General features: G+C 38.2%; 1 protein-coding gene across 1 annotated transcript in view; it reads right to left on the bottom strand.

The window, feature by feature from the left end:
- Positions 1–25,364, bottom strand: part of LOC131676754 (uncharacterized) — a 98,601-nt gene that overhangs the window by 58,570 nt on the left and 14,667 nt on the right. Inside the window, exon 2 of the mRNA XM_058956045.1 lies at positions 20,517–22,030. Coding sequence (XP_058812028.1) covers positions 20,517–21,200 — 684 coding nt within the window. The 5' untranslated portion in view covers positions 21,201–22,030. The remainder of the gene's footprint in view (positions 1–20,516; positions 22,031–25,364) is intronic.

Genomic DNA, 25,364 nt, shown 5'->3' with positions numbered 1-25,364 from the left:
GAGAAAAATTAATTACGATCGATTGAAAAAAAATTCTCGGATCTGTAAAAAAGTTTGGGAAAACATTCTCAAAGAGCTGTACTTTCAGATAAAGTAATAACAAAAACTCGATTTTTTGAAAAATAAAAAGGTATGCAACCCCTTAAGTAATAGAGCAAGTCGCTTAACTATCATATCGTAACCATAAAAATACCGAGAAAAAATGCTTTTTGCCTTTCTCCTATAGAAAGGTTATGCAATCACTCTGAATATTAACAACAAAATCCCGGCCCGGAGGGGCGTCTGTCATATACCATTCGACTCAGTTCGTCGAATTCGGCAAATGTCTGTGCGTGTGTGCGTATGTGTGTGTGTGCGTGTGTATGTATGTATGTGACCAAAAATAAGCACATCGGTCACTCAGGAATGGCTGAACCGATTTTTTCAAACTTAGTCTCAAAAGAAAGGTACAACGTTCCCATAGGCTCGTCGCTGTTGTGCTATCTTATGACAAGCGCCATTTAGCACATTTCGAGAAAAACGATTTTTAAAGTTTGATTGAATATCTCGAAACTTAGAAATTAGATAAACAATTCAAAGAAGACAATTGATGCTCCTATCTAATCTGTATTAATCTCTCAAATATTACGAATATCGGTTGACTATGTTGCCAGCTTTTACTAAAAATGTAAACAAAAGTCACACTCACACGTGTCATAGTCGTGTATTAAGGGCAAAATTTGTATGGCGTGTCATAATCGCGCATGGAAAATTTTCCATAGAAAAAAATCATCAATTATTTACTTTTATTCATATCTTTGGTTTCATTTGGTCTATAAACAATCGGTGAGATGCATTTTGAAGGAAATGTCAGGGAATCTATAAAAAAATAATTATTTTTGGTTACAGTGTTGCCAAATATACTAAATTTTCAATTTAAAGCTTAAATTGCAGTTTTATCACAATTCGTGTATTTTTATTTTGAAAATTTTCTCCACACAGCCATTTGAAGCAAAAAATTAAAAATTTCTCAGCACTTTTCTATCTATATCTCAGTAACCAAGAAGAATGTCAAAATTCTAAAAACGCCATGTTGTAGAGATTTTTTGGAACTCAGTTTACCCTAAAATTGCGTGTGTCATAAGATAGCACAACAGCGACGGGCTGCTATTGAATTTCATTAAATTCCGACTTCCGGTTACGGAGTTACGGGTTGCGAACACACAGCAAATTCACATTTTTGCCTTTCTCCTATAGAAAGGTTATGCAATCACTCTCAACATCGTCAACTTAATCCTAAAACTTTTTGACTTGTATTCGTTTTCTGTATTTTACGGCGAGGGGTGCCCCCTCTCCCCCACATCACTCACCACCTTTTCCTAAATCGCCCCTCCCTTATCATGTGTACCCGAATAAAATTTTCTAGTTCCTCCAGAATAAATTTCCCTAGTGGGTCTGAAAAACCAGTGAAAAATTTGGTTTGAAATGATTTTGAGTTGAGAAACTAATTTAAATTTTTAAACAAGTTGAACATTTTTGGTGGGGTCCAACCTCCCGAACCCTCCTCCTGGATCCGCCGCTGATGTCAAGTGTTTTAGCGTCGACACATAGCAACTCAAGTTCGAAGCTGTCGATTAATTGTACGTATGTGTAAATCGCACTGAATATGTAATAGACATTTCACCCATTCCAGCCATGGAATCATAGTTTGGATAAATGAGAAAGGCACAATTGCACCACCAGGTGGATTAAAACGGGTTTTTCGTATATCTCTGCGGGGAATGGGTTAATAATAATCAGTTCCAAAGGGTCCACAATGTGGTACCAGTACAATACTGCGAAGTTTTAATTCCATCAATGACGACTTAGCACGCGTTGTTAGGAGCATGATACATTGGACATCAGCCTGCTAGTAAAGACTGATCCAAATGTAAGCGCGTCTACTTCTATCTACTAACCAATTCTTAAACGATTATAGATTATCAGACTGAGTGATTTACGAGGCCATCGTCTTACCCTCTGATACGCTAGCCTTAAATATAGTTTCATTTAAACTTGAATGTCACGCAAAAGAGCCGATTTGCGGGGTATTACAGAACCGTTAACAGTTTCCTAGTGCCAGAGCAAGAAAATGGAAGTTGAACTTTTTCTCCGCATCTACAAATCGCCTGCCAGATCAGAAAATTTATAGCAAATTTTGACATTATATTTGTTCGAACATTCTCATTATGTTTACTTATTTTGACATAGCATCTTCTACGCCCTGTAAACGTGTAGTTACCATGAGATTGTCATTTGGTTAGCTTCTGAAAACTTTTTTTTGAATATCCATTGTTGTAACTAGAGTAAATAACACAGAGCGTTTCTACTTGCTTTATGAATCGTATGTGTACAAATAAGCGAAATTCAAATGCAGCAGGTAGTCCCTATTCCTGAAGAGGGGAATTTGTTGATAGTCAAAAAACTTAGGCTTCCGGTTAAATTTGTCCAGTTCCATCGTATACGGAATGTAGCACTTATCACCTCCCATTTAACAAAATTAAGCTTGTAGATGGAAACATTCCTTGTTGACTACTTCTAAAATATTAACATATTAACGGAGCTCCTAGACTGTGTAGATAAAAAGAATAGACTATCGAATTTTAGGTGTTAAAACTCACTAGGAGGAATTGTTCCAACACCAGGTTAAAGCCCTTAATGTGCTTAAAATCATTAACCGTTGTGTATCCGACGCGGTACCCGGGTACCTTTTTAGGTTTCAATTAATAAAATTCCCATGTTTTATCCATAGCTGGAAATCGAAACTTTGCGACATCTTAGAACTTCACTAAGTCAAGCTTTTGGGTTAATAATATTGTTGATATAGTAAGGGAGGGAGTTAGGAGGGGCTCCTGAATTTTTTTACTACGTAACAGGCCGACGTGGGTACCCGGGTACCCACAAAACTGAAATACCAATAACTAAGGTAATTTCCAACCTATTTTGATGCTTTTGGGTGTTTTGGATTCAGGAACTCATCCGCTTTTGGACGTGGTAAAAATGAATCGGGTTACTTCATTCGGTTTCCGGGAATCCGGATTTCCGGAAGCAGGTTCCAGTACTGGGATACTATTTGTGAACTTCAATGGAATACTGGCAATATGGGTATCAAAATTCTTGGAATTGTATCAGTAGGCTGTATCTCGTGGTTTTGGAACCATTTGGTGATTTGACCCCGGAACGGACATTCCGGAGCAGGTTCCCGTGGGGCCGTGAGTGGCCATTCCATTCCAATTCCATTTTTTAAATTGCCATAGGGTCCCGTAACAATAAATAACAGACTTCCGAGACAATTTGAAGAGTTTTGATACTAATATTGCTAGAACATTATTAAAATTTACAAATCATACCCTAGTACTGGAACATTACCCCGGAAAATCCGGATTACCAAGAACCAAATCCATTCATCAGGTTCAACTTTACAGAATCAAAAAGTGGACGAGTTTCTGAATCCAAAACATCTAAAAGTGTCCAAATCGGTTAAAGGAAGCCATAGTTATGAGCATTTCAAATTGTGGGTACCCGGGTACCCACGTTGGCCTGTTAAAGGTGTTTTTTTTTGTTGGGCACATAACTGTTAAAGACCTGACAAAAAGGTATTCAGCCGTAACCGAAATCACATATGTTTACGTTGTTGGTCAGACCTGAAACAAGTAAACGCGGTTATCAGCGATCAGCTCCCCACGTTAGAGGAGCGCTTATATGTACCTGCACGAGACGTGGAGATTAACGGTGTGGTCACCGAAGTGAGTGTGAAGCCAGTTAAGATACTTGATTGCGACCAACTAAAATAGTCATTCCATGGAATTTATCTTTGCAGGCGGAGAGGGTCTTCCAGTCTGTTGCCATCCGGTCATGTTCGTGACACATAAATGATATTAGTCAAAATTGTTTCAATTACTGCCAAATTTCCTTGTAAATTGCTTCTAAAATATTAACGGAGATCGTAGACTGTATATTGCAATGTCAATCAGAAGGAATCACCAATCGATGTTCAAATTGATAAGACACATTTTAACATGGTACATGCACAGAACCAAAAATAAACAACCCAACGAAAGATCTATTCCGAATGGTTGGCCTCAGCAGCAACACCCTGCGAGAGGTGAAATCACCACCAATACTTTCCAGCACAGCTCCATTAAACCGATGCGCTCTCGTGAACTTACACTCAACTCTCGTCCATTAAAAATAGCAAAGCCGTTGGTAATAAAAGTAAAGAAAAAAAACACGGGTAACCTTCCCAGAGGGCTCAAAACTGTGACTGGCAGGAAAGGTAGACAGGAAAAGGTTATAATACCTGCCGACACACCGGTATGGGACTAGCTCCCAAGACAGCGAGCTGAGGAAGGAAATAGAAATCTACAAGACAGCATACCGAAAGACTGGAAAAGGTAAGCCGCCGGCATTGGAAACGCACACATACTTATACACACATACACGTACATACATTTCTGAAAAGTGTGAGCTACACTTCCCCGGAGGCGCTTCGTTGCAATCTATTGTTTGGGTGTTGTACCCTTTTCCAAGGTCACACCACATGGTCGACTGCTTTCCCGCTCGGGTCTTCTTCCCTCGAGATGGAACTTAACCTCCATCTGGAAGCTTCAACAATTTGGAATTAAATGGTACAGAAGTATTACAATAACTACTCTAAGTTTCATTCGTCGACATAAGGGTTGATAATTGCGATTTCACTGCACGGTCTTCCCTGTTTGCAGCATTCAACCGGAACTCTACTAAGGCAAGCCCACTCAACAGTGATAATGCGATTACAATTCACCATAAGTTCAACCAGCAGCATCATAGCACCACCCGGACTGCGAGTGAACATTTCCTTGTTCAAGCGAGTCTCAAATTAAAAAAAAAACAGTTGAGCGAAGAAAACCGGTTGACCGGCGGCAAGCAAGCAAAAGCCGTAATAACGTTGCAGTAAATAAGTCAGTGAGTGAGTAAGCTGATACTGAAACGCAAACAACAACCAGCCCAACGTTGGGAAGTCCCGTGCTTTTTCTCGCAGTCCAGATAGTTCAAACCAGACCAGCTGCTTCAGTACTGGTCGGAAAATCTGTGACAGGACCAGAGCTGGTATTTTTCCCGTTGTTCTTTTGCGTAAAGAATGTTGAAATGAAAATTCCTGAAAGTCGATAATCACATCAAATCGCGACCATTTCATGCATTATAAACATCAAAATTACACGAATCAAATAGATGGATCTTCTTTGTCCAAGGCGCTTCCACTGGGATGCACAGAAAAAATGTTTCAAAATCGTCCAACACGGGTCCAATAATGGACGGTTGTTGAATGATTTGTTGGATGTCGTCCAACGTTGGTCCAACGAACGTCGCTCATGGCTGACCTTTTCTCAGGAGGTTTATTATTGTTGTATGTCATTTGATTTTGAAAGAAACATTTCACTCAACATAATTACCACCTTCCACAAACTTTCATCAAAATCATCAGCGCTGGAATACCCAGAACACGTCACTACACTGCCGTGGCCAAAACTAATAACAAAAAAAAAACGCGGAAAAAATACTTCAACGCGATTTTCCCAAACAAAATACGGCAACTGAAAATATATTTTCGTACACATGATATCGTAGCTAACTGCGATTGATCTGCTTTTGTTTCCTCGTTTGTCAAGGCACAGGATTGGTATTTTGATTGTTTGAAGATTGTTTATATTTCCAAAATGAAGTCAAGTGACTTTTCATTATTGCACATTTGCGTGATGAATTGAATGGTGTAGTTAGTTTTGAATTAGGTGCATACAAAACGAAGGAAAGTTGAAGTTTAGAGACACGGTATCTTCGACCTGGTACCCAGTACAACAAAAATCAATCAACACAAGCGTTGCATAATTGAATAAATTCGTTTTCGCGTGTCATCGATATACACGTGTAATCAGCGGATAACTTCAATCGTGAGATATTCGTGTTCTGGAAAAATTGTAAGTGAAAATGAAGTCTATGTTTATGAAATACTTCAACCGAAACAGCGAAAAGCTCCCTGTAGAAAGTTCCTTTCGATTTCCTTGCGATAATTGAATACTTTACGGTGACGTCACAAATGAACTCGAGTGTTCATTTTGACAGTTCGCTTGTACTGCTTACATGGACTTAGAAAATATCTTTGAAATTTCCTTCGAACGAACCTAGTCGTCCACAAAATTTTCTAAGTCCATGTAAACAGTACTAGTGAACTGTCAAGAAAAGTGAGGTTAAATGTGTCAGTAAAGAACCTAATACCACAAAATGTCAACACACTTTGTGGTATTAGGTTTTTGAACAAGCCTTTGGCTTCGATAGAACAAAGTTCATTCGTGAATTATGAGGAGCAGTAAAAGCATGCAGAAGTTTTGCTGACTTAACAGGGCAGTTTTAGTCAAAAAACGCTTTTAATCCACCTAACAGTGTGATGAGACATTTCTTATAACTTTCATCACTCTCTTCGGATATTATATCGTTTGAGAACATTTAGAACTTGATGCTTTGCGATGTTTTTGAATACACATACTACATGGGATAGTGGCAGGACTCAGAGAATCGCTCAAATCAGCATAGGACAACATCAGTGCTAGAAATCTCAAACCAAATCAATGGGAAAGCGAAAAAATGACCCATAAAATAGACATACAAACGAATTATTGTTACTGCTCTGTTAATAAAATATCTAAATTGTGGTGGGAAAACTGAATTTTCCTAAAGGGGTTATATATTGTACTGAGCCAAAAAAATCGAAATTTTTTTTGAATCGATTTGAAGCTTATACTTTACTCAAATTTCCAACGCGACTGAGAACTAAGAAATCAACGCTTTTTCTTGAAAAGGGCGATACTAGCAGTAATACCATTCAAAGAAAATCAACAGTGAATATTTCCAGACTTGGTTTTATTTCCTATTTAAGAACTATTGTGTTTTTTGCATCCTAGATTGCATGATTCAGTGATCGAAACCCAAAACTTCATAAAGTATTTGAAATTATTAAATTAAAATTTATTTTTGCTATATAAATCGACAAAATGATAGTATCGCCCCTTTGGCCCACCTATCAACATTGAAGTATCGCCCTTACGTTTTTTACAATAACTACCGTCTTACACCACCGATTTCGTCCGGGTTTTTTCAATAGCGATCATTGTTACTATTTACAGCTGGTATCAGCTTGATAATCCTAAAACAATACGAAGAAAAAAAAACAGTTTCGCCCTGTTTGTTTGCATGGAGCGTGGAGGGTAAAACTTTAAATAAACAAACAAAAATACAGTTTCGCCCGTTGTATTTTTTGCTGTAGTTTAAGAAAGCAATATCGTAGAATCCAAATTTTTAGGTTAATTTGTTGAGTTTCAAAACCCTCATTCGCATGTATGAAAAAGCCTTATGTTTACATTTGTACGTATCGCCCTTTTCACATAAAAGCGTTGAAATGAAATTGCAGCTCCTGATATCACGCTAACTCTGAAGTGCATGCGTGCATAGTTCCAAATTTTACTTCGACATCGACTTTTTCTAAAGGTGACTTCCCAGTAGTATCCTTGATTTGAATTATTATCGCTAATCCTAATGCCAAAGAACAAATGAAAACCTCTCGAAAACGAATTGTTTGGGAAAATCATTACTGAATTTTTCATTTTCACGAATCTTTTCGATAACCTTCCGTCACTTGCGTTAATGCACTGGGTGCACAGTGCTCTGAAAATCTAGCGAAATCGTCTTAGGGCACCAACGGGTCTAATTCAAAGCTATCTGCGCGGCGAGTTAAATCTGTAAAGAATACTAAAAATTAATTTCTATTCCATAATTTTCAGTTCAGCAATTCGAGAGATCGTGCTCACCGCAAGCCATGAAAAATAGACTACGTTGTGAAGCGATGGTCACTATTTATTAAAAAATCACGGTTAAATAAAAAATTAAACTATTAAAAAAAATTCAAATAGTTTATAATTTTCACAAACTTATTAGGAAAAATAAGCTTTCGTAATATTGTGTAGGAAAAAGCTGAAAATTTCAGTATTTTCTCTATCTGCAACATATAAACCCTTAAGTATACCAATTAATTGGAATAGGTTCGAGAAATTTTGGAAGAAGTCTATAAAATAACCCCTTGAAAACTACCTAAAAATTGTTGTAGTTCGATGCAATAAAAAAATCTCCAAAAATGAAATGTACCTATTAATGTGAAACACAGTGAATTATACATACAATAAAGACCCAATTTTATCAGTCTCATGGCGTATTTTAGGCTGACAAAATGGGGACATTGACTAAATCGGGCAATTTTTTTTTTCTTTTTAATAAACTGAAGCTGTTAAAATATTCTTCCTGTCCCTTGATGTAGTCTGATAGCTATTTCTGATTATGATGAACTTTTTATATTTGCATATTTCCATCTTCATGATAAGGAAAACAAGAAAGGATTTACTCGAATTCAGTCTTGTTTGTCTGCCCATCAAACATATGTTCATATTTGGCTGATAAAATCGGGGTTTCAATGTATTATAATAGATATTCAGCATTGGAAAAAGTTTCTTGTGAACGAGTGTAGAACGACTTTGTTTCTACTTACTTGAAATCAGCGGCGTAGCCAGAAATTCGGTTTGGTGGGGGTTTGGTGAAAATCGATCTTACTGTCCAAACGGTATAATTCCGAAATCGTAATTTTTGAAGTTTTAAAATTATGCAGAATTCTTTTTTCAGAAATTAGTAACAGAGTTCGTGTCTTTAGCGAATTTGTTGAGACTTTATTGTAGTCATGAATATTAACCTGAGAAAATTCACCATAAATACTTCTTGGACGATATACCGTCAAAATTATTTTATCAAATGATGCGTTCAATGTTCAATACAATGGTGGAAATGAATATTACATGTTCAGTACGATTTGCACATACATACAATGGATCGACAGCCACGATCTTGAAATACTATGTGATACTGAAACATCACTTGAAACCAGCGGCGGATCATGGAAAAAGATCCGGGAGGTCCAGGTCCTGCCGAAAATTTTGAACTTGTTAAGAAATTTTAAACTAGTTTTAATTTTAAAGTAGCAACCCCTCACTGCATACTCCCTCCGGGCCGGTATGATTGTCGATTTTTAGAGTGATTGCATAACCTTTCTATATGAGAAAGGCAGAAATGTACCAAAGTCCAAAGAAGTCAATTTTTGTCAAACATCTTAATGTTTCATGCATTTTAAAGTCATTTGGCATCAAAAATACAAATTTGATTTTGAAAATTTTTCATTTCAGTTTATATGGGAATTTGCTGTGTGATTGCACTCTTCAACTCGTAACTCCGGAACCGGAAGTCCAATCAATAAAAAATTCAATAGCAGCCGATGGGAAGGTCGTACCTTTCATTTATGACTAGCTTTGTGCAAATCGGTCTAGCTATCTCTGAGAAACAGAGGTCACATTTTTTTTCCACATACACATACATACACACACAGATATTTCCCGATCTCGACGAACTCAGTCGATCATATGACACTCGGCTCTCCGGGTCAGGATTAGATTGACGAATTTTAGAGTGGATGAGGAAGGCAAAAACATTTTTAGCAAATGTTGAAAGTTATGCATTTTTTTGGTGAGCAGTTCTATGTTTCATAGACATTAAATCAATTTTAACTTCGCTTCCTATTAAATAAAGACCCTTATTACAGTACATTTCTACAAAAACGAGCTCAATTTGAAAATAAATCTGAGGATTATGATTGATTACAGAACGCTGGAATTTTCTATTGGAATGTTTTCAGGCAGGAATTTGATATTGATGCTATTAGACAACTGTGAAATCACGACCAATAGATCAGTTACATTTCATGACCCCATTCCGACAATTTATCAAAAGTCCTCATGACGTTTACAACAACAGGTTATCAATCTACGGATCAGATAGTTGTTATTGTAGTATTGAATTAAATCAGTCTGCATCAATAAATTTTCAACTTCAAACCAATAATATTTTTTTTGTGGTGGTGGGGGGGGGTTGTATGGTGTTAAACCCCAAAACCTTCTCTTGGCTACGCCGTTGCTTGGAGTTATTTATTTCGCTTTTCATTTTCCGATATGTTTCAGATCGATCCGATGGTTATAAGTTAGAAAAATTGCAGTCAGAAGGTTCGCACAAATGAACATTTTTGTACTGATAAGTTATCAAGTTCCTTCCAGACAACTTGGAAGTGTTCGGTGATTATTTCTAGCGGTTGTAGATAGTAAAATGAAATACAAAATTCGTTTTATCGAAATAATGTTTAGCTTATTTCAATGGATTATTACTATATTGAACAACATATAGGCGACAAAGAGTAATCAACAAACAACAAGCCATAACTTTTAAAGTATTCAAAATAGATATTTGAAATCTTCAGTAAAGTTATTCGCAAAAGTAAGAGCTACAAATTTGCTGAAGGCATCATTTCGATATAATCACTTCCAAGAAAATTTGTGAAAATATCTCACTCATAGGGGGATTAATCAGCAAAAGCATAATACCAAAAGAAAGGGCATATTACCTCCAGTAAATTCTCCGAAGATACTATTGACCTAAAATAAGCCGTTTTGGCATTAATAATTGATTACATGTTTTTGGTCATATTTCTGGCAATGGGAAATGATAAAAATCTTTCGTCCGCATTTAATGATAAATATCTCTTTTGATAATAGTCCGATTTCAACAATCCATAGCTTGTTCGAAAGGTATTCGTTAAAGCTGTCTAAAAACATATAAATTGTTAATCTGTATAGTCAATTTCGGCAGATAATTTAAAAAAACTGCAAAAAAACGCCATTTTTACGCATTCAAACATTCATATCTTGGAAACTAAACATCAGAATCAAAAACAAATTAATAGCGTTCATACTGTTTTTTAGTTCTTTCATTTAAAATTGGTTTGGTTAAGATCCGTTCAGCCATTGCTGAGAAACACGAATGAGAATTTGTCCGTTACATACACACACACACACACAGACACACACACACAGACATTGTCCCAAATCGTCGAGCTGAGTCGATTGGTATATAAGACTCGGCCCTCCGGGCCTCGGAAAAAATCTTGAAAGTTTGAGCGAATTCTATACATTTCTTTTATAAGAAATGTAAAACATTGAAAATGACGATCCTTTCGGCAAAGTCTGTATTATTTCTTCACCCAATAGACACAAAGGACGAAATACACCAATGAACAACTGAACAGAATAAACACATCAGTCGAATAGATTTAATTTCTATTCATTTTCATAGTGTGTATGGCATTTATAAAAAAATGCGAAAACTATCAAACGTACTTTCTAAAGTGACACAAAAAACCGAAATTTCCCACCTTATTCCGAGCAAAGCCATCAATATAAAGCACCAACAGGACTGGTTTTTCAAATGTTTATAAGTTCACTGAATATTTGTTATGTAACATCATCATTGCGGTGATTGAAGACGGAAGGAGCATTTTCTCGGAAGACTTTGTGAAATCAGTTGACGCTAGGTGTTTGCGGGCGACGAACGGAGCATTTTGTCGAGAAATTGTGCATGCAGATCGGTTAACTAAGTATACAATTTATTGGAGAACTGAGTCAAAAAAAAATTCGAACAGATTTTTTTTGAATATTTGTTCCTTCACAAAAAAAATAATAGTTCCGATGGTGGTAAACTTCAAAGACACCAAAAAATCCGATTCCCAAAAGACTGTTTGACTGTGAAATCAGTTGATATCAGTATATTCAGTAGACTTTATATCCAGACCAGACAATTTTTAGGAGCTGTGACCTGATTGATAGACCGTTGTCCACGGTGCATAATATTACAGTTGGATTACCAGTTCAAATGCCGCCAGGACATTATTTTTGCACAAACGATTAAAAGAGGACACTTTTATGATCTGTTGCTGGTAAATATTTTTAAACATTCCTCTTGCCATTTACTATTAGGTAATGTAGTTTGGTATCAGTAGCATCCAGCCATACATCGAGAAAAGATTAGTGATCAGTTTTACTCTACTATCGCCTCACTTCCTGTCGCTTCAGTTTTTCACTTAGCGCCCGGCTGTAGTACCGTTCATGGCGGAATTAGCCTGAAAAAGTCCAATCGACGGATATCACGAAAGTGCGCCCAAATATGCTCAGCATTGTGATCTCCTATCTAAAGAAAGCAAAAGGTATTTACTGGCGACAAGTATCTTATAAAGGGCTATCGTGTCTATATTCCCGCCTATAAAGTAGAGATCGACGGCGCAATCACAGACTAGTTTTAAATGCTATTTAAAACCAGTTGTTAACTAAATATACGACTACATTACTGCACTGAATGTCACAATTAATCCTGTTCAGACAGAATTAAACGGAACATATCTGTCTTAACAGGATTAATTACTTTTAAATAGATTTTTGAATACTGACTAAACCTCTGCAGACCTGGTGGGGTCGTATACGACCCCAAGTTCTATTGGCTGTAGGCTAGCGCATGTGTGGGGAGGTTGAACGAATTTTCGTTTTAGGTAACCTTGAAGGAGATAAATTTGAAGTATTGAAAATGAACTTGTAACAGGTTTTTTTCTCTATTTCACTAAAAAATAGCATTTCCATATTAATAAAGGGGATCTCATGCGTTTCCTCGCATTTAACTTGAAAAGCACTCCCATGCAGCTTGAATGCGGGACGGACGGCCTTCTGATTCGTACCAGTTCTGTCGGATTGTTACAAGTTAGTGCCTTTCCGAGTTCGCACCAATGATTTTATGCTTTTCTTGTTCGCGGCTCGACTCGATTGGATTTTTTTTTGTCTTCTTCATGTTCTAGTTATTTTCCGTCGGCCTATTTCCGCTACGAGGCTACACACCGACGCCAGACTCCACTATCTGGACTAGTTATCGACCCATCAACTAATGAACCGGGGATCAACGGCATTACTTCCCTTCCGAAGGAAGGCGTTACCACAGATTTTTTTCACCTCAGAAAAATCTCGACGACCATGGCTGGGTATATACCCAGACCGATTGGGGTGAGTGGCTGTCACGCTTCCCACTCAACCACCGGCGCCGTCATTTTTTCTTCTAGCAACTTTTACTCAGAAATTCGTTTGACAGTTGGTACTGTGCGTTTTTTTTCGCTTCAGGCGTTGCTTTAGTTGCAAATTTTTGACAGCCCGAGGGGTAGTACTCTAGTTACACTCTTATTTTATGTTCATACGATTTCGGTAACATACGCTCAACCTAATTTTGTTTTACATTTAGTTTATACCGTATCCGACTAAAATGTTGGTTTGATGCTACAGCTACAGATACATGAGAAATTCTTGCAAAATTTTCAATTTCAAAAAGTCGGTGAGACCACGAACGGTCGTGGAATCAGAATAGAAACTCAAACTTTCTTATATGACCTCAACTTCTGCGAGTACCGCATTATCCTTCTCCCTAAAACCGGCTAACCGAGCTAACGATGAACTACGCAATCTACCGACGTGATCGCTACTCTTCTACCACTGATTTGGGTCACGGAGGTGGTGTTCTTATTGCAGGTAAGATAATGTACTTTTGGTAGGTAATTACAAACTTTCACATCTCCGGTGGATTTTTATGACAATTTTAAGTGCTACCTACCGGATAATGCAATATCGGAACAACAGACGGCAATTACATAAACGCTAGTCGCTGGTGGTTTGTATCAAATGTACTCTCTTAGCCACGTAAATTAACGGACTCTCGATTTAGCCTTCGTCAACAACACGGACGTGTTCGGACTGATTGATCCTGTAACATCCATACTCAAGGTAGATCCTCACTATGAACCTTTCTAGGCAAAAGTTCACAGTCCGCAGCTGAATCGGTAGTATTTTCAAGCGTTCAATCGCGGGAAATGATTTTCCAAGTTTATAGAAGGAAGCTGCTATAGTTCCTATTCATAAGGCTGTAAACACCCATAATATTGAAAACTACGGATGATTCTAGCTACCGAGCTGTCTGGCTAAAGTAATAAAAAGTTTGTTTACAATGTCATGTGCGCTGCATCTGTTTGATGAAGCTCAGCACGTATTTGTAAAAAAACGCGCAGTCACAAGTTTTCTTGATCCAGAATATTGCTGTAATGAAACAGCAGCGACCAGAATTTCCTCCATGAACAACAAGATGGCTGCATTCTTATCTCTTCGAACGATTCATTTTTGTTCGAATTGGTATCAAACGTTCAAGCATGGAAGCCACCTAGGGCCACTTATCTTCCTCTTATTCATCAACGATCTCTTTACCTGTGTGAAGTTTTTGTGGCATGCAAATTAGCTTCGATAAATGGAAGGTGATTAGTTGTGGGGGGCTCTACAATTATAAGTCGTTGCGAATATGGCCTTCAGGCTTGTGTCATCGTTAGGGTGGATTGTATCCGTGACTTGAATGTGTTACATATCCTTTCTCTTGCTGGCCTGCAGCGATTTACAGAAAAAAGTTATTTTCATGTATTTATGCGCATACCTGCAAATAATTTGATTCACTGATTTTGGTAGGTGTTAGCTCGATTGACTTTCCGAGTACCCATTTCGTATACAGGACAAACCGTGTTCCGAGGTAATCGTTACATCAACCAACTTCGCCTTAGCGTAATGTGTGTATCAAATAGATTTTAGTTTCACAATAAGAACTTGGACTACTTGCAGGAACCGGCACGTGTCTAGTGCTTTAATTTGATTTTTACATATAAATGTTAAAACGTAATCGAAAAACCTATCAGTTTTGCAGTTGTAGTTTTGAGAAGGCATGTCTGCTACTTACGGAGGGAATTCAGTCATTTTGCGCATTTTTCTTGTTTAACTTAGAAAAGGATAAAATGAACCGCGGCATCGTTATCGCCGCCGTCTCCCTAAGACTCGTGTAAGCCAGTAGTGGCTTACGAGGTAAAATTTCACCGACTGAGGCTAGCAATCGAACCAAAAATAGGAGAGGCGTTACACACTATCTCCGGAACTTGACAATCCATCCTGACAGTGCTGTGACGTTTTGAAGTCGGCAGTTATCTGACGTGGAAAATAACGACGACGAAACTAGAGGGATTAGTGAGTTGCCAGAAAGGAATAACTCGGCACGGAAAATCAACCAGAAACAATGCATTTCATTGCGTGTATAGCACTTTAAACTGTGCATACTGAGACGAAAGTGCTTTTAACCTTTTTAACTCATAGTTTACTACATCTGAGCAGGTCACACATCTCGCAAAGCCAACCTAGGCTACCTACGTGGGTCAGGTAACAACATGTCAATTAAATTCAAATGTTATCTAATCTTAGCTGCGATTTGAACTTGACTTGGGCTTCGGAAGTTTAAATATTTTTAAGCTTTATTTTCTTGGTTAATTGAAAACATGAATTTTGTGAAATCATCTTCAAACGATTTTCTAAATCACACAAGTAATTTTTTTTAAATTCGCTATAAATTGCTCCAGTTATATACAAAATAATCTAAATCGAATGAGAATTTCCAAAAAAATTGAAAACATTTTTTTACCAAATTTGTATGGATCCATTTAAATCTGAAGCATCTGATGTTCACCCCGTAACCGACGGTAATCTTACATAAATGCCCTCAACAATCGCTGGATAAACTACACGGTTGAGGAAAAAAACTTACCATTGTCGATTACCACTCAAAACCGACACAGCAATCCGAAATTGCTCAAGAGTTATCGGGTGCGCTCTTGGCTCTAGGCAGCGTAAATTGAGCAACTCTGGCGGCATTCTATGAATCAAAACAGATAGCGAATGTGGATTTTTCTCACACCGCCCCCGGTCCTCCTAACCATCATCGCCGTAGGCGTTTTTTTTTCAACCGCGTCGTTTTGTTTCGCTTTCAAGAGGTCAAGTCCCACACACAGACACGCTGCTCTATCATAAATAAGCAGATCATTCAAGTAGGCATTTTAAAAAAAGAAAAGAAACGCGTTTCTGTTTGAGATTCTCAGCAAAGCGGCAATATTTTCGCTAGATTGAAATGAATCCGTATTGGGTAACTTTTATGTGAGATTTGCATCTATACTTGAAACTAGATCATTCATATCTAAATTTAATAAATTTACATGGCCATTGTTGGAATATAACACGTCTGAAACGGCTTACCTGGTTGCGGTTGCAACACCGTTCATCACACCTCAATCGATAGATTTTTTTTTCGCGCAACTCACTCACTGCCCCAGAGCTTCTAATTAGCTGTCAAAGCCACATTGAAACATCGTTGCCATTAGGTTTGTTCCAGTACACGGAAGTTACTCCCTGTTGCTCCGGAGCAAAAAATTCTTGCTCCTTTTTACTCCGGTTTGCTACCAAAAGAAGAAAAAGGGAAGAAGATAATACAGGAACGTTTTTCTCCGTTTGCTCCGGAGTACTTCCAGTTTCTCCTGGTACTGAAACAAACCTATTCATTACCTCGCATGCATGACTATAGCGAGAGAGAAGCTGGCCGTTGTCAACAGGGTGGCCAGATAGAATTCCTTTATATCGGTAGTGTCACTAAAAGTTTATCGGTAGGCCGGGTTGTTGTTCCAAAAACGTAGTATTGACATAAAATACTGACAACACAGATCTCTGACCAAATCCAACAAAAAATGAATGTTGAGTAGGATGTGTCCAAAATCCATAAAAATCGGTAGTTTTCGGTAGGACTAACGAAATATCGGTAGTTTTTCCTTGGTCGTCTGTGAATCGGTAGGGAAGACCAAAATCGGTAGGTCTGGCCACCCTGGTTGTCAACGCAACCGCAACCGGCGTGGATCACTCTACACAAGAAAATACCACCGGCCTACTATTATAGCGGCTGTTAGTGCGTCATCGGAGTCGTTGCTGTTGCTTCATAAAATTCGTTCGGCACTAATTTGCTCCATAGGTTCCAGGGTGACGCTAATTGACAACAAATTGAGGTATAAACGTGAAAAATTAGTAAAATTTGGGAAAAAGTTCAATGTTACCAGGTTTTACGATTGGCTCTGGTTTTTGTACCTTCGAACAATCCCCGATCAACCCTGCGCTGTTCTCTTTTTATGAGTTTTGCTAAGCTCTATGTCTGAGAGTATAGTTACTATATTAATAGTTAGGCGGAGACACTGAGCGGAGCCAATCGAACATGTCAAATACCGGAGCCAATCGAGCATGACGTCTTATCTTGTGTTATCACGTGTAGAGAAACGAAAAGAAACCAATTTTTTTCTGTAACAAGAACAGATATTCGCACAAGTATGAAATCATATCATCCGATCTTCGAATTGTTTTTTTCTATTCATGCATGTAAAGTTCTTACTTACGACGACAATGAAATTATTAAGCTAGAGCTTGAACATTTACATGGGATGCCAGTTTTCCGCCTAACTCTTAATATAGTAACTCTATCTGAGAGTAGTAAAAACCATATTGGCTACCCTGCCCGCGGAACAAAACAAACTCGCCCGTGTTTGCACAAAACCACCAACCGAGCACGTTAGGTAGGTTAGGTATAAGTTGTCTTGTGCTCGAACATGTCGATTTGATACGCTTCCTAGGCAATGCCATTTCAAGACAGGCCCACCGTTCGTCACTCGTTCACAGCCTACTAAGGCAGACACTCATCAATGTGTCATTTGTGTACGAGCAGCATACACATACAATAAATGGCACAATTTGAGTTAATTTTCCTTCGCTACTTTTTTGTATGAAGCCTGCGCCGCCTGCTACTTGCTCGTTTGACATTCTTTCTAATTTTTAATTTACATAACAAATTATGTTCTCTTCGTATTCGAAACGGGTCGGGGCATCCTGATCCGGTGCCGAAGAAGGGAACACTGATGTGGAGAAGGCCAACAATGCGATTTGAATGTAAAACTTTACGGTCTCCCCATGCCACTCCGGCCGCTTCCGCGGTGGCTTCATTTTTTGGGATCGGGTGGCGTTACGTCAAACATCAAGACCATCATCAGTATAATGCGGTTTATTTAAATTTGATTTGTGTTTCGTTCTTTGTCCTTGGTTGTTCGATGTTAGGTTGCCCACTGAAACGGTGAGCACAAGAAAAAAAAACCACGCATAGTTAGCCTGTATCTGTTTCGAGAGTAGACGTAAAAAGTCTAGACTTGGATTGTCCGCTGCTCGAATTGTCAGAGTCAGAGTTAAAAATAATCGAAGTTCTTTTTTGACGGCTGAAAATGACCCTGATGCGACTCGCGATGAATAGAAAAACCTGTTTTAATCCACCTAGCGGTGCAATTTTGCCTTTCTCATTTCTCTAAACTATGGCACGGAGGCTTTTTATGTTCAACATAATTGTGGAAATGTCCATTACATTCTTAGTACACTTTGCACTTATACACAATGGCATGCCAGCCACGAACTTGATGAGCTACGTGTCGACGGTGAAACAAAAAAATATCATACTCCATTAGCCTAATCAGCATTAGATCAATGTTATCTGCTTGCTAACTCATTTTGTCATGCGGGGATGTGTATGTGAGGAGGGCGAAAGTCCCATGAACGAACTACTCCCCATCTTAAATTGGTATGCTTTGTAATATAGTGGTGGTTTAAAGATGATGGGGTTGAAAGGGAGGGGTATGGGGTGGTGGTCTGAGGGGTGATTTAAGGAGATTTATAAAGGAGGGGAGTGAACAGTAGAGGGGGGGGGGGGTGTAACCCCTCTCCGTAAACCATCAACTACGCCCCTGTTAAAATCCAGAAACCTTATGCGAGTCGAAAAAAAAATTTGGTCGGGATTAGGTTGACGTTTTTCAGAGTGATTGCATAACCTTTCTATATGAGAAAGGCAAAAATGTGCAAAATCCAAAAAAGTGAATTGTCGTCAAATTTTTTTCGTGTTTGCATCAAATCTCGACGTTTTATGCACCTTGAATACATTTAGCATCAAAAATAAAAATTCTATTTTTAATTTTTTCTATAGGTTTTATGTGAAATTTCTGTGTGGCCGCACTCTGAAACCCGTAATTCCGGAACCAAAATTCCGATCGATCAAAAATTCAATAGCAGCCGATGGGAAGGTTGCACCTTTCATTTGAGACTAAGTTTGGGCAAATCGGTCCAGCCATCTCTGAGAAAAATGAGTGACATTATTTGACACATACGCACATACATACACACACACATACACACACACATGCACACACATACATACACACATACACACACATACAGACTTTTTCCGATCTCGACGAACTGAGTCGAATGGGATATGACACTCGGCCCTCCGGGCCGGGATTAGGTTGACGTTTTTCAGAGTGATTGCATAACCTTTCTATATGAGAAAGGCAAAAATATTCATTAAAATATCCATGTTATTCATTCAGTTGAATATCGTACAATATATTCATTTCACTAATTATATAGGACAATGTTTTCAAATGCCGATAAAGCATATGAAACAACAATCTCCATCGCTTACATTGTGTCAGGGCCTACTTTGATGCGTTTGATTCGTTGCTGCACGGCCGCTTCGTGTAATAATCGGAGACGAATGAAAATCTGCATAGATGAATGGGCGGTTTGTTCGTTTGACGTTTTCAGCTGCGTCATTGAATATTGAAAATGAATACGGCTGAATATGATCAATTTTCATTCAATGAATTTGAATATTTTTAACTCTGGTCAGAGTAACGAGCGATCCGTGAAAAATCACAATCTAGTTATTCTGTATCTACTACGGTGCGAGACTTTCCACAAAACACTACCGAATGGGGTGGGTGAGGTTCGGTTCTGCGTGGGCAAGGCCTGCTGCGTCGCATCGATGCGAGACCCCACTGTTCCCACGATTCGTACAACAATAAAACCTATCATTATTGTCATTGTTATCATTATCGCACTTTGGAAGCTGCTGTCATGGTAGACTTTGATATAGGTATAGCTTGTTATTGCCGTGCTTTGCTGATTGTGCTTGGGAATAATTTGAGGAGAAGACATTTAATTTATTGTAAAATCTTCAAAATGCCCTTAAACAAACGACCGACGATACTTACACATTCAAAGTCGATATTTTCGGATCCGCCTAACCCAAAAGCAGTAAAAAAATGTATATTCAGCTAGATACATTTTACGACTCCCTCTAGGCGAAGATACCCAACAAAGCCCCGCCAGGATGCCAGGAGGTCCTCCATAATAAAAGGTGACGGTGGCAGTAAAAATCCCAGCAAGCTCTGCTCTGTGAGAAAACATATGTTCTCCGGTTCCCAGTTTATGGCCTACTTTTTCGCTTTCAACCCCGATCCAAATCGATAAATTATCCTCTCTCTCTCCCCCGAAAATCCCTTCGGGAAGAAGGTTACTCTGCACCGAAAAGCACACCGGCAAACAAAGTAGTCGGTAGAGCCGAAGAAAAACAACTAAATCATCTCCGGTAATTGATTGCACGCTGCATCCCCTAGCAAGCCATCGTCGTATGATGTGAGAGTGGTGAGATACCTGCCCACGAGAACATCCATCTACCTGTGACCCCGAACCGAACGCATGCACCAAAACCATTTTCCAACTAAATGACTGAAAGATTAATGGGCCTACCTGGATGGATGAGTTAGGGCTGCCATTGCTGCTGATGTTGCTATTATTGCTATTGCCGCCGAGGACGGCATCCTTGCCTTTGCCGTATGCCGGCGTAAAAGCATTCGGATGATGAACGCCAAACACGAACGGTCCCTCGTGCTCGGGAGTATCCCCCCGGGGTGGTGGCGGTGGAGTTTGCACCGGGATAATCCGCTGCGGTGGAACCGGAGGCGAACTTGCATCAATCAGTCGCCGTCTCGGAACGGCAGGGGCTTGTTGGACATTCAACTGGTTATGATGGTAGACCAGTTCGTCGTAGTCATCCTCGTCATCGTCGTCGTCTTCGTGGTCACTGTTGTTACGATTGGTGCTGGCCGGAAGATATCTTGTTACAGCCGGTGCTACCGGTCGGTAGGGTGGTTCGTTTACGTCCGAAAACTGAAAGTCGATGTTGTTGAGGTGTGTTGGCGAGGGAGGACTACCGTACGGGTAGCCCTTGTTCGAGTTCAGATTCTCATACTGCCGAGTGATCAGGTTAAAGTCGTTGTAACCGCGTGTCGGCGGAGATTTTGCGTTGATTTGTTTACTGCTGAGTACTTGCGGTTGCGCCATGTTAGCGCGACGTTCCAGCAAGGGTCGCGTCGAACGATTGAATGGATGCTCGCGAGATTGCATCTTTGAGGGTAAAATCTGTGGCGGCATCTAGGGGAACGATCCCAACATGAATGAAAAAGTAAAAAACACACCGACCGCACGCTCCAATAGTTCACAAACTGTTGGTTAATTGAATTGATTTTTTTTCTCTCTCTTTGAATTAGCCACACACTACCGCTAGCAAAAAACCAATTCTATCGATGGTTTCGGTATTCATGCTGCGCTTCGCAGCACAATTTTACGTACAATAATTCCTACTGTCGAACGGTTCTCTGCACACGAACAATGGACACCGCACAGTCGCTACCACACTATACTGCCGTCAATAGCACCGTTATTTATTTTACAATTTATCGGCACTTTCCTTCCTTCCAACCAGTTGCTGCTATAAACTGAAAACCGCGATAGTTGATTTTCTTTCCACCCTCAATTCCCTTTACACAACAACAACAACAAAACAACACGCTGCTACAACAGCACCATCACTTGTGGTTTTCACACTTTCACAACGTCACTGCGTGCTTACCGTCAGCACCGGCTATATCAACACTCAAACCGAACCTATCTGGGTGCGCTTCAGGTGATTATTATTTATTGGTGCAGCTGAAATTACATCAGCTGATAACAATCTCGTTGCACCTCGATTTTTCGATCACTTATTGCTCTTCCGACTCTTTCTTCAAACATGAGCTGTTATCGGAAGATAACACATACACAAACACCCATTCACCACACACGCGCGCGGCTCTATTTCTTATCTCATCGGGTTTTTTGAGGTGCAACTTTTTACACAACCGTCGTCGTCGTCGTCGCTAGATTCTGATTTATATGACACACGGTTTGGCGGCGATGGTTTGCGAACTACTGTTTCGCATTATCTGAAAATGGAACCAGAAAAAAAAGAATATTAGTTAAGCGACTGTACAATTGGTGTTCCGCGGTGTGTACAGAGGCAGCTGTCGCCACCTGTTTCGGGCATTGCCGCCGGTTGCTAGACTACTGATAAGCATTACCAAATTAGACAGGAATCAGGACTATTCTTGCGATAGTGTGCGCTTCCCCCTTTCTCTAGCATGACATGCCTAATCAGACTTATTAGCAATGATCTAGAACGTGACTTTTCGGGCCTCATCGACATACGCTATAAAGTTTTTCGTTTATTCAGCATACCCACGTTTGACAAGGGATTCAGTAAAAGAGCTTTCGCTTATTATTAATTCAGCTGAAATCCATTTATTTGGTTCCAAGTTTTCTTTCGTGGTTCCTTTTGACGTAAGACTACGTCTTTGTCTTCGGTATGAGGGTGCACTTTGTAAATTCAACAAACATCTAGTTTAATCTGTCTCTGCTAAGTAGAGTATTCCGTAACAGATGGAAATGTTAATTCATGTTTCCTGTATTTAAATAAGGTGATAAGCGCAACGTAGAAATTACCGTGACGTAACATTATTGTGCACACGTTCTAAAAATGAGTGCATTGCCATGATCGAAGCATGTTACGGGTCAAGAACCATATTTCTGCATCGCAGTACTTTGCGTACATTGTACCAAGGCCTCCAAATAAACACAATGTATACCGATCACAAAACCACATTTGATCTAACTGGGTTTATCTATCTCTGGCTGGTTCAGCAACAAACCTTTAATATCACAGGGCAGTACTCTGGGTCGTTTGATATTCTCATTATTAGTCAATGACCGTAGTAAAATTACTGAAATGCAATATACTTCGCTTTCATCGTAGGAAACAGCCCATAGTCTACAACTACACCAACGGCCAACCGCTTGACAGACAAGTTGGAATAATATTTCGGATTGGAAGATATTTCAACGATTGTGGTACTTTTCGTGCGCTCTACTGTTTCTTGGTACGTTCTGTTATAGAGACAAACTATGCTGCAAGGGACCCTGGCTACTTATCCTGATTTATTTTATTACTTATCCTCACTAAGTTTATGAATCAGATGAAGATTTCAGCGCTCTCTTGAGGCTAGCAGTGATGAACTTTCGAATGATTTTCAAGAAAAGTGTACTCACTGGCTGACATTTGTGTAGTGGGCGAGTTCGTGTCACTTTTCAGTTTAGCAATAAATCTCGAGTCACGCAAGGAAGTAATGTGGGTACAGTACTGTTGATGCTGTTCTTCAAGATTGCAGAATTTCTATGTCGCGTTGGATGTATCTACGCTAATGGCTTGAATCTACATCTTTTGCTTCACTCTAGCGAAGGCAACCATCTCATAAAGGATCTTATATCGTAACTCTTTCCAAGGATGATATGGTTTATCCAACTATTCGCCACTCGCTGAATATGAACTGTACTAAGAAATGGGTTTCCAAATTTCGACAAGATATATTTTGTCAAAAAGCCGTATAATTTTAATAAACAGCTCATGATAAAAAGAAGGATAATAGGAAAATAATTTTAATTATTTTAACGCTATCTAAGTATTCGAATACCGTCTAAATTTATTGGTTTCATCAGACAACGAAGATACATCCAAATTTCATTTTTCACCGTTAACTAAAACTGTTCCTGGCAGCACTGTTCCAATGGAATCCAATTAAGTTAACTACAATATCGTCATTTATATGGATAATATTCATAACTGCTAGTGGTCAAATGCAAGGTATTATTTTGCCTAAACCAAAAGTGAAAAAACCGACTTAATCCACCTAACATTGAGATTTCTTGCAAATATCACTGTTTGATCATATATTAGTTTGCAGAACTCATGCGAATTTCGAGTCCAGCACGTTTTTCTCCAATAAACTGAATAAATTATGGAAAATTAATAAAGCAAATGAAATTTAAATATTAATGAAGCAAAAAAATGATGAAAAATCACCAAATAATAAATAAATTAAACTAGTTCAGCTCATTAAATGAAAAAATAGACAATATAAAAACAATAGCATAATAGAATAAATTACATTCATTCAAACTAACAAATTTGATCAAATGAATAAAATAAATGACTGAATAAAATCAATAAAATTAATAAAACGAAGAAACTGAATGGAATGTATGAACTGGAAAAAAACTAATAAAATGAATAAAATGGATTAAGCGGCTAAGATGGATAAAATGGTTAAAAGAATCGAGTGAATAAAGTGAATAAAATGGATAGAAGGGATAAAATGAATAAAATGGATAACATGAATAAATTGATTACAAGGAAAAAGGAATAAAATGTATAAAATAGATAAAATATATAAATTGGATAAAGTGAATAAAAATTATAAGATGGATCAATGGGATAGAATCAATAACATGGATAAAATGGATGAAATTGATAAAATAGTTAAAATGGATAAATTGAATAAAATTGATAAAATGAAAAAATAAAAAAATAATAAAACTAGAAGTGAGATGAATACAGTTTCGAGTTCTGCGCAAATGAAAACCGGAATAAACCGAACGAATTATAGACAATCATTTAAAGAAATGAAATTAAAAAATTTTGCTGCAAAAGATTGAAGAAAAGTTATCAAATATATAAAATGAGTGATTATTAATATAAATCAAATTAATGAAATGAATAAATCAAATTAGTTTAGCTCAATCGATGTAAAATTAGAGAAAATTTAAATTGTAAAATTAGAAAATATTTAAAAATAAATTAATAAAATAAATTTAATTGTTTCAAATTAAAAAAAATGCATTATTTGAATAAAACGAATGACTGAACAGAATTAATAAAATGAAGAAACTGAGGAAAATATATGAGCTGGATACAAATTATAAAATGAATAATATAAATAAAATGAGTAAAATGAATAAAAATGAATGAATGACAGGACCAAAGAAAATGAAAAAATATTAGAATGAATAAAATTAATACCATGAATAAAATGAACGAAATGAACAAATTAAACAACAAGAAATGAAAAGTCTGTTCCCAGCTCTCCCTATAGCCTGCGAATTGTTTCGTTCGGAACTCTCGTTCCAGCGATATGTTTTAATGACTCCTATACTAACCAATACCATGAAAAAGAAATGGTTCAACCCTGGGACGGGACATGCGAAGACGGTCTTCTTTTTCCCTCCCGATATTGATGTTATTTAGCAGGAAAAAATGCTTGCAAAATAAGGAAATGTCGATGATAGTGCTGTGCCGATACGGCATAGATTTCTGCCGATGAGGTACAGATTTGTGCTGAAAATAATAGAGCTCAAACATGACGTGATTTTTGTTATCGTTTATCAGAG

Source organism: Topomyia yanbarensis, chromosome 1 (assembly GCF_030247195.1).
Source record: "Topomyia yanbarensis strain Yona2022 chromosome 1, ASM3024719v1, whole genome shotgun sequence".
In the NCBI taxonomy this organism is placed as follows: Eukaryota; Metazoa; Arthropoda; class Insecta; order Diptera; family Culicidae; genus Topomyia; species Topomyia yanbarensis.
Note: the sequence above shows the minus strand (reverse complement) of the source record. Positions and strands in the feature narration are given on the sequence as shown.